Source organism: Microcebus murinus, chromosome 8 (assembly GCF_040939455.1).
Source record: "Microcebus murinus isolate Inina chromosome 8, M.murinus_Inina_mat1.0, whole genome shotgun sequence".
In the NCBI taxonomy this organism is placed as follows: domain Eukaryota; kingdom Metazoa; phylum Chordata; class Mammalia; order Primates; family Cheirogaleidae; genus Microcebus; species Microcebus murinus.
In genome coordinates this window covers 48,680,666-48,695,035 of record NC_134111.1, presented here as the reverse complement: position 1 = coordinate 48,695,035, position 14,370 = coordinate 48,680,666, and the positions used below count along the sequence as shown (strand labels likewise).

The window sequence follows — 14,370 nt, the reverse complement described above, 5'->3', positions numbered from 1 at the left end:
CATATGATAAAGGACATTTTATGATGAAAACAATGAACAAAATCCCAATAGTAAGGATTTACTTATTTTGGAGGTCCCCACAACGAACCCCTTAATATCATTTTCTATCATTAGATAAATTTAATAATGTAACTCTCCAAACAGTGTGATGTCAATATAGCTAGCCCCTCAAGTATTATTAATTAAACCTTTTTATAAGTATTTTATTCAAGGAAAAAAACAATATAAATACCTTTGGTGCCACTACTTAGTTTTACTCTCTTTCTCTTGCCCAGACCTTGACTTCCATCCTGATCATCCTGGAGGAAAACAAAATTAGCATTATATATAGTCATATTCATAAATATGTACACTTTATATAAATATAAATTGGCTTATAAATTGTTAACATATAATATATGCATGCTTACATACTATTAATCAATGTATTTTACTTTGTATGTATTTGCTATAAAATCTTTTAATGCTAATTTTGATTTAAAAATATAGTGAAATATCACTAGTATTAAAATACAAGAACTCTTAAACTTAATATTTGCTTCTAATGGAAGACTCTTAAACACCCTAAAATGCCAAATAAAGTTTTCTAACCTTATAAACATAACAAATGCACAAAAAATGCTAAAAGGGGGAATGGGAGAGATTATCATAGGAAGGCAGGAGAGAAGGAGAAAGTACTAAAACAATGAATAGAAGAAAGGCTTTGAAGTGTCTAAAACAAAAATGAGTTCAAGAAATCAAATTGTGAAAAATAAGCACAACACATTAGAAGCTAGAGTTGAGAGTTAAAAAATAATAACAGCAAATTAAAATATGCACAGGAAAAAATCCAAGAAGAAATACCAGCATTTCTGCTCACATGTGAATATATTATGCATTTCTGGAAAACCTCACATTAAAATAACAAGGCTTATGAGGAAAAAAGGGTAAGGGGCAGACCACACACAACCTATTCAAGTTTGTAACCAGAAAAGTAACAAAAGCAGTAATTGGTACCTGGAGAGATAAATTGTATGCCCAGGCAAACATCTTGAATAGTTTAAAGTAGTCTCAGAGGATGTCAACACTGCATAACAACAGTGAGAAAGCTAGCCAGCTGAGACAATACAGAGGTGAGAGAAGCAAAAAAAGGAGGCTGCCACTTGTGAAATTGAAAAGGCCAGGGTGTACCTCTTGGGGAGGAAGCCCTAGGCGCAGGTGCTCATATCTAATTTTCTTAAAATACTACTAAAAGGCTGCTGCTGCCTTCACAACAGAGTTCAGGGTTTTTTCCACTCCAGCTAAAGGTTATTGACTCTACCCCACTACCCCAGCTCTCCTAAACCAGAGAATACTGCGTAAGAATCAAGAACTTCCATGTTATACTAACATCTTTTCCCTATTTTTCAAATGCATATGAGCCAATCAGTATTATAAAGGCATGTACAGCAGTGTTCTGGTATATAGTTAATTGGTTGTGCTAACTATGGTGTTGGTGGCAGGTTAGTAATACAGTATAAATCCCCAGATCCTTCCTCAGTTATAGACCATAAAATCTCCAAAGTAGAAAACTAGCCTGAGCTTCATGCTGCACCTCTATTACTGGTGGCTTTCTTGGCCCAAACATAGTAACCTTTACTTCAGGAGTCTATCAAGTTCAGCATCAGTCCTCAGGAGCCATTCTCTAAGGTTTTCCAGAGCTACCACTTAGCTCATTCAGCATTTACTGAGCACTTATATGCCCTCCCTGTTAACCTTCACCTTTGCTAGGCCTCTATGGCTGTCTACCTGGCAGCAGGACTTACACTTACACTTTGCCCCTGGAAAAATTCACCAGAAGGATTTCAAAGCTTTAAAAGACAGAAAACAGACACAAAAATGTTAAATCACATGACAGGGCCCAGAGAATTTAGAAGTTTGAGATTTCAGCTAAAGGCGACTTATGAACTGTTATCCCAGATCTGAAAGAAAAGACAAATGGGAAAATATGACATGTCCCAGGATACGATTACTAAGATGATTTCAAATATAAACTTCCCATGAAAAGACTATCCTGGATCAAGTGATGGTCATAGCAATATTAAGTTCTACAAATTTCCCAGCCTTAAAGTCCTAAAGGAAAAGTAGACTTAGAGAAGTAAAGGAGGGGAAAGTCATGCCAAGAAGAGAAGACAGCATGAGCAAAGGCGCAAAGACAAAAGTCTGGAAACATGGATCACTGAGTTGGGCCTAACTTCATGGTTATAAGTACAGCGAGGAAGGGATATTATCTCCATCTAAACTGGTGGGAAAATGGGTACTTCTATACATTTATGGTGAGAATATATAGCAGTATAATTTTCCTAAATGCTAATTTGCCAAAGTGCAAGTCAAAAGTCTTTATATTTATCTTTAGAAGAGAAATTCCAGTTCTAATAATTTATCCCAAAGAAATAATTAGACAAGTGAATAGGAACTATGTGTATACCTATTTATCACAATGTTATTTATAATAGCAAAAAATAATGTTTTTGGCTTCCCACAGAAGAGGATTAGGTAAATAAATTATATTAGGTTATTAAGCATAAAATGTCCAATTTCCTTAAATGCTAAGTGTGACAGTTGATATCTCTGACATTTCACTTTAAGACTTGTTTTTTTTTAAAAGCAATCTTTGTGAAACCATGGCTAAGTCAAAATTTTGTGTTATTTTTGAATATGAGCTCCATTGTAGAACCAATGCTGCACAGACAACTCAAAATGTCAACAAAGTGCTTGGAAAGGATGTGGTTAATGAACACGCACTAAGTGGATGGTTTAAGAAGCTCCAGTCTGGTGATTTTAATCTTGAAAATGAGCCACATGGGTCTGACCTGAGACCAAACTGGATAACGAGGAGCTGAAAGCTGTACTGGAAGTGAATCCATCTCAACCTACCCTTGAATTAGCAGCAAGGTTCAACATTACTATTCCAATAATACTGGACCATTTGAAACAAATAGAGGGAAGGGGACATAGGCAATATATGTAACCTTAACACTTGTACCCCCATAATATGCTAAAAAAAAAAAAAAAAAAGAAAAAGACATTCAAAATTTTTAAAAAAAAAGAAAGAAACAAATTGGCAAGGTAAAGAAGCTAGATAGATGGGTTCCTCATAAATTAAACAAGCATCAGAAGACAAATCCTCTCAAAATTTGCCCTTTTTTGCTATCATGACATAAAGGCAAACCATATTGTTATAAGGCAACATATTGTTGTATGTGATGAAAAATGGATTCTTTTTGACAATCAAGAGCATTTGGCACAATGGATAGATAATGATGAAGTGCCAAAACACACTCCAAAATCAAATATTCATCACAAAAAGCTAATGGTGTCTGTTTGGTGGTCCAGTGCTGGTATTATTCACTACAGCTTCATGAAACCTGGCCGAGCAATTACAGCAAATATCTGCTGCAACCAAATATACAAAATGATGAGGATGCTTGCAATTAAGCAGCTGAGACTGGTCAATAGAGACAAGCCAAACCTCTTGCAAGACAACGCTCAACCACATGTCACACAAACAACACTGCTCAAACTACAGAACCTGGACTTAGAAACTGTCATCCACTGTATTCACCAGACCTTGCCCCAACTGACTACCATTTCTTCCCGGCTTTAGAGAACTTCTTGCAAGGAAAAATATTCAATTCTCAACAAACTGTGGAAAATGCCTTTTGCAATTTCATCACCACTCGCACTCCAGGCTTCTTTGCTGCTGGCATAAACAAGCTACTGTTAAGATGGCAAGACTATGTCAATAGGTTAGGCACATACTTTAATTGTACCGCTTCTTGTTTTAGATATAATAAACTACACTTTTGACTGAAAACGGACATTTCTTATTTAATGACCTAATAACCATACCTGCACCATATGAAGAAAAGCAATGCGAGAGTCCTATATTCATTGTGGTCAGATAGATGTCAAAAATTATTATTATATGTGAGAAAGCATACTATTTAAAATAGCACATGCATTATGAAACCATTTAGGTACTGATGATATATACAAATAAAAATCTGTTAATATAATCCTTGTTATTGATATTCAAAACTATCATTAGTGAGAAAAGCAAGTTATAAGGAAGTATGTATAACATGAAATCATTAAAATATAGTATATATAAAAATCTATTAAATACAGACGTTTACAGTGAGTCATATCTAAATAATAAAAGTTTTAGGTCATCTTATTATCTTTTGTTAATATTCATTTTCTATTTATTCAACAATATGAATTGAAGTTTTTAAGTCTGATTTCCAATACTACTAATAATTGTCACAATTTGCTCAAGATAATGGATTACTGTGCTATCTATTAAAAGTCCCACATTTTTATTTTGAGAAAGAATAATACTTTTAACAAACAGGAATAATCCAACAGTGAGAATTTCAGGCATTAAAGAAGATGAAAACAAAACAGTTACCATGACCACAATTTCTCATCCCTCCAAATCCATGATGGGGAGGTTATTCCCATTTATCCATGAGGAAACAGTACAGGACCCTGGGAGAAGATGATTTCCAACTGACAAGAGGAAATAAATTGAGTTGGCTGGGTGAGGTGGCTCACACCTATAATCCTAGCACTTTGGGAGGTAGGAGAATCATTTGAGGTCAGGAGTTCAAGACCAGCCTGACCAAGAGCAAGACCCCAACTCTACAAAAAAATAGAAAAATTAGCCAGGCGTGGTGGCAGTGCCTGTAATCCCAGCTACTCTGGAGGCTGATGGAGGAGGATCGCTTAAGCCCAGGAGTTTGAGGTTGCTATAAGATAGGCTGATGCCACTGCATCCTAGCCAAGGCAACAGAACAAGACTTTGTCTCAAAAAAACAAAAACACTTTCCAGACGTCAACTAGCCCCTGTGGTGCAGGGAAGTAGGCACCATTACTACATGTGTTTCAGGCACAAAATACAGACATAGGTCCAAATCCTTTTGGACAAGAAACAAGACAACACAGGACAAGAAAATGAAATTAAGAGCATATCTTAACTTTATGAAGTATTTTAAAATATAAATTTATATTGCTTTTTGTTTAAATTTATAACCATCAGATAATCCAATTCAAAAGAAAATTTCTCCAGTATTATAGCTAAGTGAGTCTAATTAGAGAGTTTCTCAGAAGGAATAGGATTGTTTAGATAAAGACAACTTTTCAAGGAAAGAATATGTTTATTGTGGCCATTACCATAAGCAATGTCCATTTATCTGTGTGCAGTGATCACATCATTAATCTTTGTGACTTTAAGGTACCTAGCTAATAATACAAATGAAATCATTTAAAACACTTTCCTCCTGTGAAACCATGACAATATGTTACATCCATTGTGAAAGTAGTGAAAAACAGAACATAAAATAGATACTTGCTCAAGAACATTTATATCTAAGTAGTCTTCCTCTCCCATACTCTTTCCAACCATCTTTTCCCTTCATCTCTTTTCTCCTTAATCTATTCCATTCTTTATTAATTCTTGCATTTTTAATCATTTTAAGTAATATATATAAATGCTTTGAAAAGAATAAAAGTACAATAGAAATGTAAAATAATGACATTAGTTTTTAAGTGAGTGGGTGGAAATTCTTATATTTCTCTCTAAATAAACCACACAAACTCAATTAGCTTATTTCTTGCTTATGATGGGACCTTTTTCCCATGTAGGCCATGAGTCCTAATAAAATAATGTTTGTCATTAAGAAATAAGAAACAAACAAAAATAAAACAGGATACCAGTGGTCTCCAACCTTTTTGGGCTGGGGGCCGCAGGGATAGATGACCCAAGAAGAGAATAGCAGAAGAGTAACAACAATTATGTAGTTTTAGTATTAATTAAATTCAAAAGTATATTTTGTTCCTTAAACTGTAATGAATGATCTTAATAGTAAAATTTTAATATATTCCCTTTTGTTTTACAAAGGTAAAAATTAACTCTCTAAAAATACCTTAAACCTTAAATATATGCCTTTATCCTCTTGATTTACAATAGTAACTGTTATACTTAAGAAAAACTTTGTCATGTGAATCCAAGTGACTTTAGCCATAAAAAAAAAGAATATGTAAAAATAAATTTATTAAAAAAAACTTTGATTTTCATTAAAACCCTACAAGAGCCATTACTGGCTATAGTGGTATTTTATTATTAGTTATAGTTTTTCCTAAGAGACAAGTGCCACTGAAATGGATAGAAAAGTCTGTAATCAATTATTGATATATTATTTAGCTATAATCACTAGTCATTATTGGGTCTCAAGAGGAGGAGGAGAGGGGGAGAGAGGGAGATGAGGAGAGGGGGGAGGGGGAGAGGGGGAGAGAGAATGAAGACCCAGGGGAAAGAATGGCTAATGTCATGTCCTGGTTGAAGAAGTTTTAAAATGTGTTTACAAATTCTTTTGACATTTCTCCCATCAAAGGGTGGGATCTATATCACCTCCCGCTAAATCTGGATATATTTTGCTACTCACTTATAACTAATAGGATACAGTGGAAGTTTCACTATGTAACTTGTAAGGCTAGTTCAGAAAAGGCTCTATGGAAGGGGGCCAAACTTTTTAAACAGGGGGCCAGTTTACTGTCCCTCAGACCGTTGGAGGGCCAGACTATAATTTAAAAACAACTATGAACAAATTCCTATGCACACTGCACATATCTTATTTTGAAGTAAAAAAAACAAACGGGCAAAAACACCCGCATGTGGCCTGCAGACCGTAGTTTGAGGACACCTGCTCCATGGCTTCTGCTCTTGTGCTGCTCACTCTGAAAGAAGTCAGTCACTACTTAAGATATCCAACTTGAGACCATCATGCTGGAAAAACTATATGTAGGCACTCTGATTAACAGCCAGCAGAGCTCCTTCGGACAGCCAGAATCAACTGTTAGTTCTATGAGTGACCCATCTTAGATCTCCATCTCAGTTTAACCTTCAGATGACTGTAGCTGCAGCCAACAACTAAATCAACCACATGAGATAACCCAAGTGCGAAGTGCCCAGCTATCCTTCCAAATTCCTGAGTCATAAGATCCTGAGCAAAATAAAATGGTAATTTTAAGCCACAAAGTTCTAGACAAATTTGGTGCATAGCAATAGTAATGAGAACAGTGGTCTATCCACTTTACAGAAAAAACATTAGACCAGCAGATAAGAAACCCAGTATCCAATTTCAATTCTACCGCTAACTAGATGGTATTCACCAGCCTGAATCAACCAGTTAATTCTATGGAATTCAGCTTCCTCATCCATAAATAGGACAAACAAGAGGAACTTTAAGGTCCCTTTTCGCTCCAGTATTCTTAATTTTTATAGTCTTTGAAATGCCTCCTCCTAGTTTTAATTTTTGTTTGTTATATCACATGACTTTTCTATTTCTAACTCAAGATTTGAAAATAGGTTCAAAACCACAAAGCAAAGACTTTGTAGTACATTTATCAACAAAACATAAATGAATATGTATTTTACATAAAAAATTATGATCACAATCATAATTAAAATAGAAATTTTCCTGACTTTATCACTAAAACCTTTCTATGATTGGCCCTGGGTAATAGTCTTACCTTTAAACTTTTCTATACTTTTCACTTTAAATATGGACATGTGTGACTTTCAAAATCAGAAATACATATAATCTATCAAAAAGAAATTTTTTTTTTGAGACAGAGTCTCACTTTGTTGCCCAGGCTAGAGTGAGTGCTGTGGCGTCAGCCTAGCTCACAGCAACCTCGAACTCCTGGGCTCAAGCAATCCTTCTGCCTCAGCCTTCTGAGTAGCTCAGGCTGGTTTCGAACTCCTGACCTCGAGCAATCTGCCCGTCTCGGCCTCCCAGAGTGCTAGGATTACAGGCGTGAGCCACCATGCCCGGCCAAGCTATCAAAATTTAAGATACAAATATGCTGTGACCTAGCAATTCAATGTCTTAGAGAAATATTTACACATCTGCATACAAAGAAACAGAAGCATTCTATCTTGTAATAAAAAATTGGAAATTAAGAAAATGACTAAGGCCGGGCGAGGTGGCTCACGCCTGTAATCCTAGCACTCTGGGGGGCCGAGACGGGCGGATTGCTCGAGGTCAGGAGTTCAAAACCAGCCTGAGCAAGAGCGAGACCCCATCTCTACTATAAATACAAAGAAATTAATTGGCCAACTAATATATATATATAGAAAAAAAATTAGCCGGGCATGGTGACACATGTCTGTAGTCCCAGCTGCTCGGGAGGCTGAGGCAGCAGGATCGCTTGAGCCCCAGGAGTTCGAGGTTGTTGTGAGCTAGGCTGATGCCACAGCACTCACTCTAGCCTGGGCAACAAAGCGAGACTGCCTCAAAAAAAAAGAAAAGAAAATAACTAGATAAATTCTAGTGTATTCACATTTCAGAATACTACACAACAGATGGAAAGAAAAGAATACAAAGATTGATTTACACAACATATTGCAGAGTAAATAAAAACAAGTCACAAACAGTGTAACATTTATTTACTCACATACACTATACAGTTCTATAAACACATAGTTATTTAATTACATAGAAATGGATCTATCAGGGACATCCAAACTATTAACTGTAGATACCCAGAGAAGGGAATATAGTATTAGGGAGGGTAAAGGGCAGACTTATTTTATCTGAATTGTCCAGCAAAACAACTACAATGTATTTGCACATTACTTAGGTAATCTTTTAATTAAATTTTTTAAGATAAACTTTATTGCCTTTAAACCATGCTTTAGTAAACTATTACTTCTGGAAAGATCAGCAGAAATTTCTATAGCATGACCTATAATAGCTCAAAATTCAAATATAGCTCAAAATTCAAATATTTGAATCCCTTCTTCTCATAAAGCACTAGAACAGAAAATGTTTTATCAAAAGACAGATTTATACCTGGTCCATGATAGGGACTTTATATATGCCATTTAATTCTAACATTAAAATTATCACCATTTTCTCATGAGGAAATTCATGTTCAGAAATTTTAAAAGATGGTAAAAAGCATAGGGATAATATCAGCCAAGATTCAAACTTAGGTCTATCTGACTCTAAAGCTCAAGTTCTTTCTAGTATACATATCATGCCCCCTTGGGGAATACTGGAAGAATTAACTGTACAGTAAAAGGAAACAAAATTATATTTCTAATGTTTCTCTTTTTTTTTTCTTTTTTCTTTTTATTTTTTTTTTACAATTGCATTAAGTGGCTAATGTTTCTCTTAAAGAAAAACTAAAGTAGATATCCCTTCAATTCACTTCCAGTTAAACAACTGAACTTCAAATTCTCAAGTTGTCTGATGCTCAAATGACTCCATTTTTATCCTATTAGAAAATGTAATAAATATATAAACTATACAAAGTATTTTTAAATAGACTAAAAGTTTAATTATAAATTATGATTTAAAGGTCAAACAGTCTAAACTACTTTTAAATATATAAGTTAAATGTATATCACATGCTCTAAAAGTATATCTTTTCAGCTACAATTACAAAAATAGTACATTATGAGAATAGGGACTGAAATGAGGAATTTTAAAGTCATCATCAAGGCCAGGCACGTTGGCTCACGCCTGTAATCCTAGCACTCTGGGAGGACAAGGCAGGAGGATTGCTTGAGCTCAGGAGTTCGAGACCAATGTGAGCAAGAGTGAGACCCAGTCACTACTAAAAATTGAAAGAAATTAGCTAGACAACTAAAAATATATAGAAAAAATTAGCCAGGCATGGTGATGCATGCCTGTAGTCCCAGCTACTCGGGAGGCTGAGGCAGGAGGATCACTTGAGCCCAGGAGTCTGAGGCTGCTGTGAGCTACGCTGACGCAATGGCACTCTAGCCTGGGCAATACAGCGAGACTCTGTCTCCAAAAAATAAATAATAAAATAAATTTTAAAAATTAAGTCGCCGGGAATGGTGGCTCATGCCTGTAATCCTAGCACTCCAGGAGTCCGAGGCAAGTGGATCGTTTGAGTTCAGGAGTTGGAGACCAGCCTGAGCAAGACCCAGACCCTGTCTCTACCAAAAAAAATAGAAAGAAGTTAATTGGACAGCTAAAAATAAACAGAAAAAATTAGCCGGATGTGGTGGCGCATGCCTGTAGTCCCAGCTACTCAGGAGGCTGAGGCAGAAGGATTGCTTGACCCAGGAGTTTGAGGTTGCTGTGAGCTAGGCTGATGCCATGGCACTCTAGCCCAGGCAACAAAGTGAGACTGTCTCAAAAAATAAAAAAATAAAAATAAAGTCACCATCAAGAAGTATCCACTATGATATTCACAGTGAGACATAATCATAATTAAGGAATAAACGATCATATAAGACATATTATATACAGAAGTTGCTGAAACACAGAATCAAAAAGGAAAGAATGCAAGAAACAGAAAAGAGGATCTAAAAAGGATAAGATTAGAAGCAACTGTAATGAAGAAAGGAGCATGTTTCAAATCCTGATATTGCCCTGGAAATTACTTTTACAAGAGATTCAAAAGCTCCACTTCACACATGCACGCACACACACACACACACACACACACACACACACGGATGTCCTTCTAGCATCCAACCATAAAATATGATATTGTTGCAATGCAGTTATGTACAATTAAAGTCTCCATTGGAAATATAAAAGCTAATCTAGAGAGTTTAGGCAAAGACAAAAATTATTGTCACTTCTTTACTAGACAGAAGAGAAAGTATCTAAGTTAAAAATCAGCTTTTTACATATTCAGAAATCAATTCAATTCATGAAAATAAAGAATTATTAGCAAGTCTGTTGTTATGCATAATACTTGGATGATAAAAATATGAAGGTTCTAACCTACCATATAAATACAAACATAAAACCATAGATTTTGATTGTTCTAAAGCAAGTCAAGATGTTTAAATTATTTTAATTAAGTGCTTTGTATAATCACTAAACCATTCATTATGCAATAATTTCTAAAGTTTCTACTGTCAATAGATACAAGGCACCTATGCTGTTTAGCTGACTTCAGCCAACAGGGTACGCATTCATCCATTCATATTCAACTCCTAATCTTCCCGGAGCTTGCCTTGTGATAGGCCATTCTGCCTCCCCACAAAATGCCCTTAAGAATAAGCACTTTAAAACCACATCTATTATCAATTATTTCCCTCTGTAGCGTATGAAGAATTAGCATTCTTACTCCCACTATTCCTCTCCCCATGTTGAAAATTGAATGATTACATTTTTAGTTAAAATAATAAATTATGTTTATATAGTTTTGAAAGTCTATTTTAAATATCAGTAAGTTTCCCCATTTGTCATTATACCAATATTGTTCTTAAAGTAACTATTTAAAGTTAAAAAAGACAAAAAAAAAAAAAAAAGAAAAAATTGTAAGTTATTTACACAAATTTGTTAATGAATTTACTTTATTTCTTTAGCAAACACAGACATAATGTTTATAATATGCCAAGCACCAGTTTATAATATGCCAGGTGATCTAAGTGCTTACACATATTAATTCATTCAATCTTAATAATATTCCCATGAATTAAGTACTATTATTATCTCCATTTTACAGATGAAGAAATTCAGGCATGGAGAGAGAAGTTGAGATACTTGCCCAAGGTGACAGTACTAATTGGTAAAGGAGCCTGAATTCAAATCCAGGCAGTCTAATTCCAGAGGCAAACTCTTTAGCAGCATACTGAACTACCTCTCCAATCTGATAAAAATACATTAAAATTGCCCAAAGTGAGACTCCACAAAATGTTACATTTTGTGGGAGCCTTTTGACAGCGGAAATATACTACCATAAAATTTAAATTTTAAGGCATTACATCAATTACAAGACTTACATAACAGAAACCATTCTTTCAAAAGGAGTGTATTTGGCTTAGTTCATACTATATTAATCAAGTCAAAATGGATTTCCAAAGGAAAAAAGATGTATATGTTTAAATGTAATTTTATTTTTAAGATTTTAATCATTAAATATATTCTTAGAAATGAAATTTAAATTTTATAAGCATCAAGAACATAACAAACTGATTTCTCTCTTATAAATTATATACTAATAAAATACAGAAATGTAATAAAGAATTTATTAGAAGTATTTATTATTAAAGACTATAAAAATTAAAATTTCAAATTAATGGCCTATTTCTCAGTACATTGCTTTCTTTTAATAATCCTTTATATATAAGGTATAACTTTATTATGAGATTAAAAAATAATTATATTTCATATTCTTTCAATAAATTATTCTAGACAAATCTTTTAAACAATTTCATTGTACATATGACAACTATATGGATAAATTTGGGGATACCTTCTGAAGAGAAATCTCTATCTCTTTCTATCTCCCACTGTATTTTGTTTGTTCGTTTTTTGCTAACAGAGACACTGTTCTTGCACTATCTCTCCCACTTTTAAACTGTGAAAAGAGAAATGAATTATAAATAAGAACTAAAAATCTAGTTGTAGTCCTTGTTCTCTAAGTAACTGTGTGATCTAGACTTCCTTCAGAAGCCACTCTGGGCTTCAATGTCCTTGCCTATAAAATGAGAGACTTAAACTAGATAATACCCACAAATCTGTATAGTACTAGAAGTTTTAAAATTTTTAAACTTTAAATCTCACCTCATCTGAAGAATCTACTTGTCCCAATGTTCCTGCTGCACCTGCAAAACCTTTAGAGGGGAGAAAAAAAAGTTGCCTTTCATAGTTGCCATATATTGCTTTACTTTAAAATTACTGTGAGACATACAGATACAAAAAAGCTAAGTAGGACACCTCATTCTGACAGTTTTCTTGGCAAAGTTCAACATTATCTTGAATAAATTTGGACCTAATCAGTTGATACTTCAATAGAAAATCTCCACTGAAAACCCAGATTTAATACAGTAATTACAATCATGTTTCAAAAGGATCTCTTTCTCTAATCTCTAATTTTAAACTTTACTTAAATACTGAGCTAGTAAAGTTTGGGGCTACTCTTGAATAGCAACTGTTATATTTTTCATGAGTTAGAACCAAACTTTAATAAACTAATCAAATTCCATTTACGGAAAATGCATTCTCTGGCCAATCTATTCTTTCTTGCCTCTAAATTTTTACTAGCTTTACTACTTTTCTTACAAAGGATGACAACGTTTTAGCTCAAAATAAATTTCTTCAACAATGAGTAAAGTTTAGGGGTTTCTTTATTCTAATACAGCAAAGTTACTATTGTTCAAATTAAATATTTAGACAAACCTTGAACTGCCAGAGTACTAGTACCAGCAGATGGCTCCTGTATACCATATACAAGCTTATCCTCAGGATATGTAAGTCCAGAGCTCTTCAAAGCTATAAGGTACTTTTCATGACTTTTCTTTGCACAAGCATTTTCTCCATGACCTAATATTTAAAACAAACTTAAAATCAGAAAAAAAAATATTCCATTCAAAATCTAAGTACAATCATCTCATTAACTAATATATATAAATAAAATTGGTGAATTGGTTAATATTCTAATAGAGGGAAAACTCTAGAATGAATAATATAAAATAGCTTCAGATAACATTTTTCTGCTTATGTTTGGGATTAATAATACCAGAATGTACAGCATGTTTATAAAAATAGTGAAATCTACTAACTAATTGAGCATCTAAAATATGCAAGGGAATATATGCAAGGCATAGGTGATTCATAGATTAATAACGAATGATCTCAGCCTTCCAGGAAATTGAAAATTAGTGGTAAAGAAAGGCAGACAGGTTAAATGATAGATGATAATCATGAAGCAGACTTCACCATTTAGTTTGACAATATATACTCTCACAATACTAAGCACTCAGATATACCCAAAGCACAGTGCTGAGTAAAAAAAAAAGGCTTCCTGGAGAAGATAATACATGAGTATTACAAATGAAATTACTTTTAATTCCTGTTTTACTAAACTTTTTATTATATGTTTAAGAATTAAAAGTATAGTTTCTATAGAAGCATCAGTTAAGACTAATTTATTCCCAAAAATATTGAAAAGTTTAGGTTCCATAATTAAACAATCTAAGAACTTTTATAGCACTTCAGCTTATTAATTATTGACAATTTTTTCTCTGTTTTTTTTTTAATAGTCTATGGAGGATAGCATAACAGTAAAAGAAAAACAGACTGATAGTTCAGAGTTCTTTAAGAAAAAATTACTCTCTATGTGATACCCAAATTACCATGGCATATGTCACCTGTTAGGTAGACTATGCATTTTAAACTCTCAATCACTTTGATTATATAAATATACAAGTGAGTTTAATATTTGCTGAGCTTTTCTGTGTTTCTTTTCTTTGCTAGCCTCAATAATTGGGATAGAATAGTTTTGTTGGGGTTTTTTCATTTGTTTGTTTTAATTTCTAATCTCTCTCTGGGCTGGTTTTAAAAAAAC

General features: G+C 33.9%; 1 protein-coding gene across 4 annotated transcripts in view; it reads right to left on the bottom strand.

Annotated features, from left to right (window-relative positions):
• The window catches only part of UBR3 (ubiquitin protein ligase E3 component n-recognin 3), a 192,554-nt gene that overhangs the window by 139,834 nt on the left and 38,350 nt on the right, over window positions 1–14,370 (bottom strand). For all 4 annotated transcript variants that reach the window (XM_020288393.2, XM_020288395.2, XM_020288397.2 and 1 more), the window contains exons 4-6: window positions 13,203–13,346; window positions 12,588–12,637; window positions 233–299 (exon numbers count right to left, since the gene is read on the bottom strand). In XM_020288393.2, coding sequence (XP_020143982.1) covers window positions 233–299; window positions 12,588–12,637; window positions 13,203–13,346 — 261 coding nt within the window. The remainder of the gene's footprint in view (window positions 1–232; window positions 300–12,587; window positions 12,638–13,202; window positions 13,347–14,370) is intronic.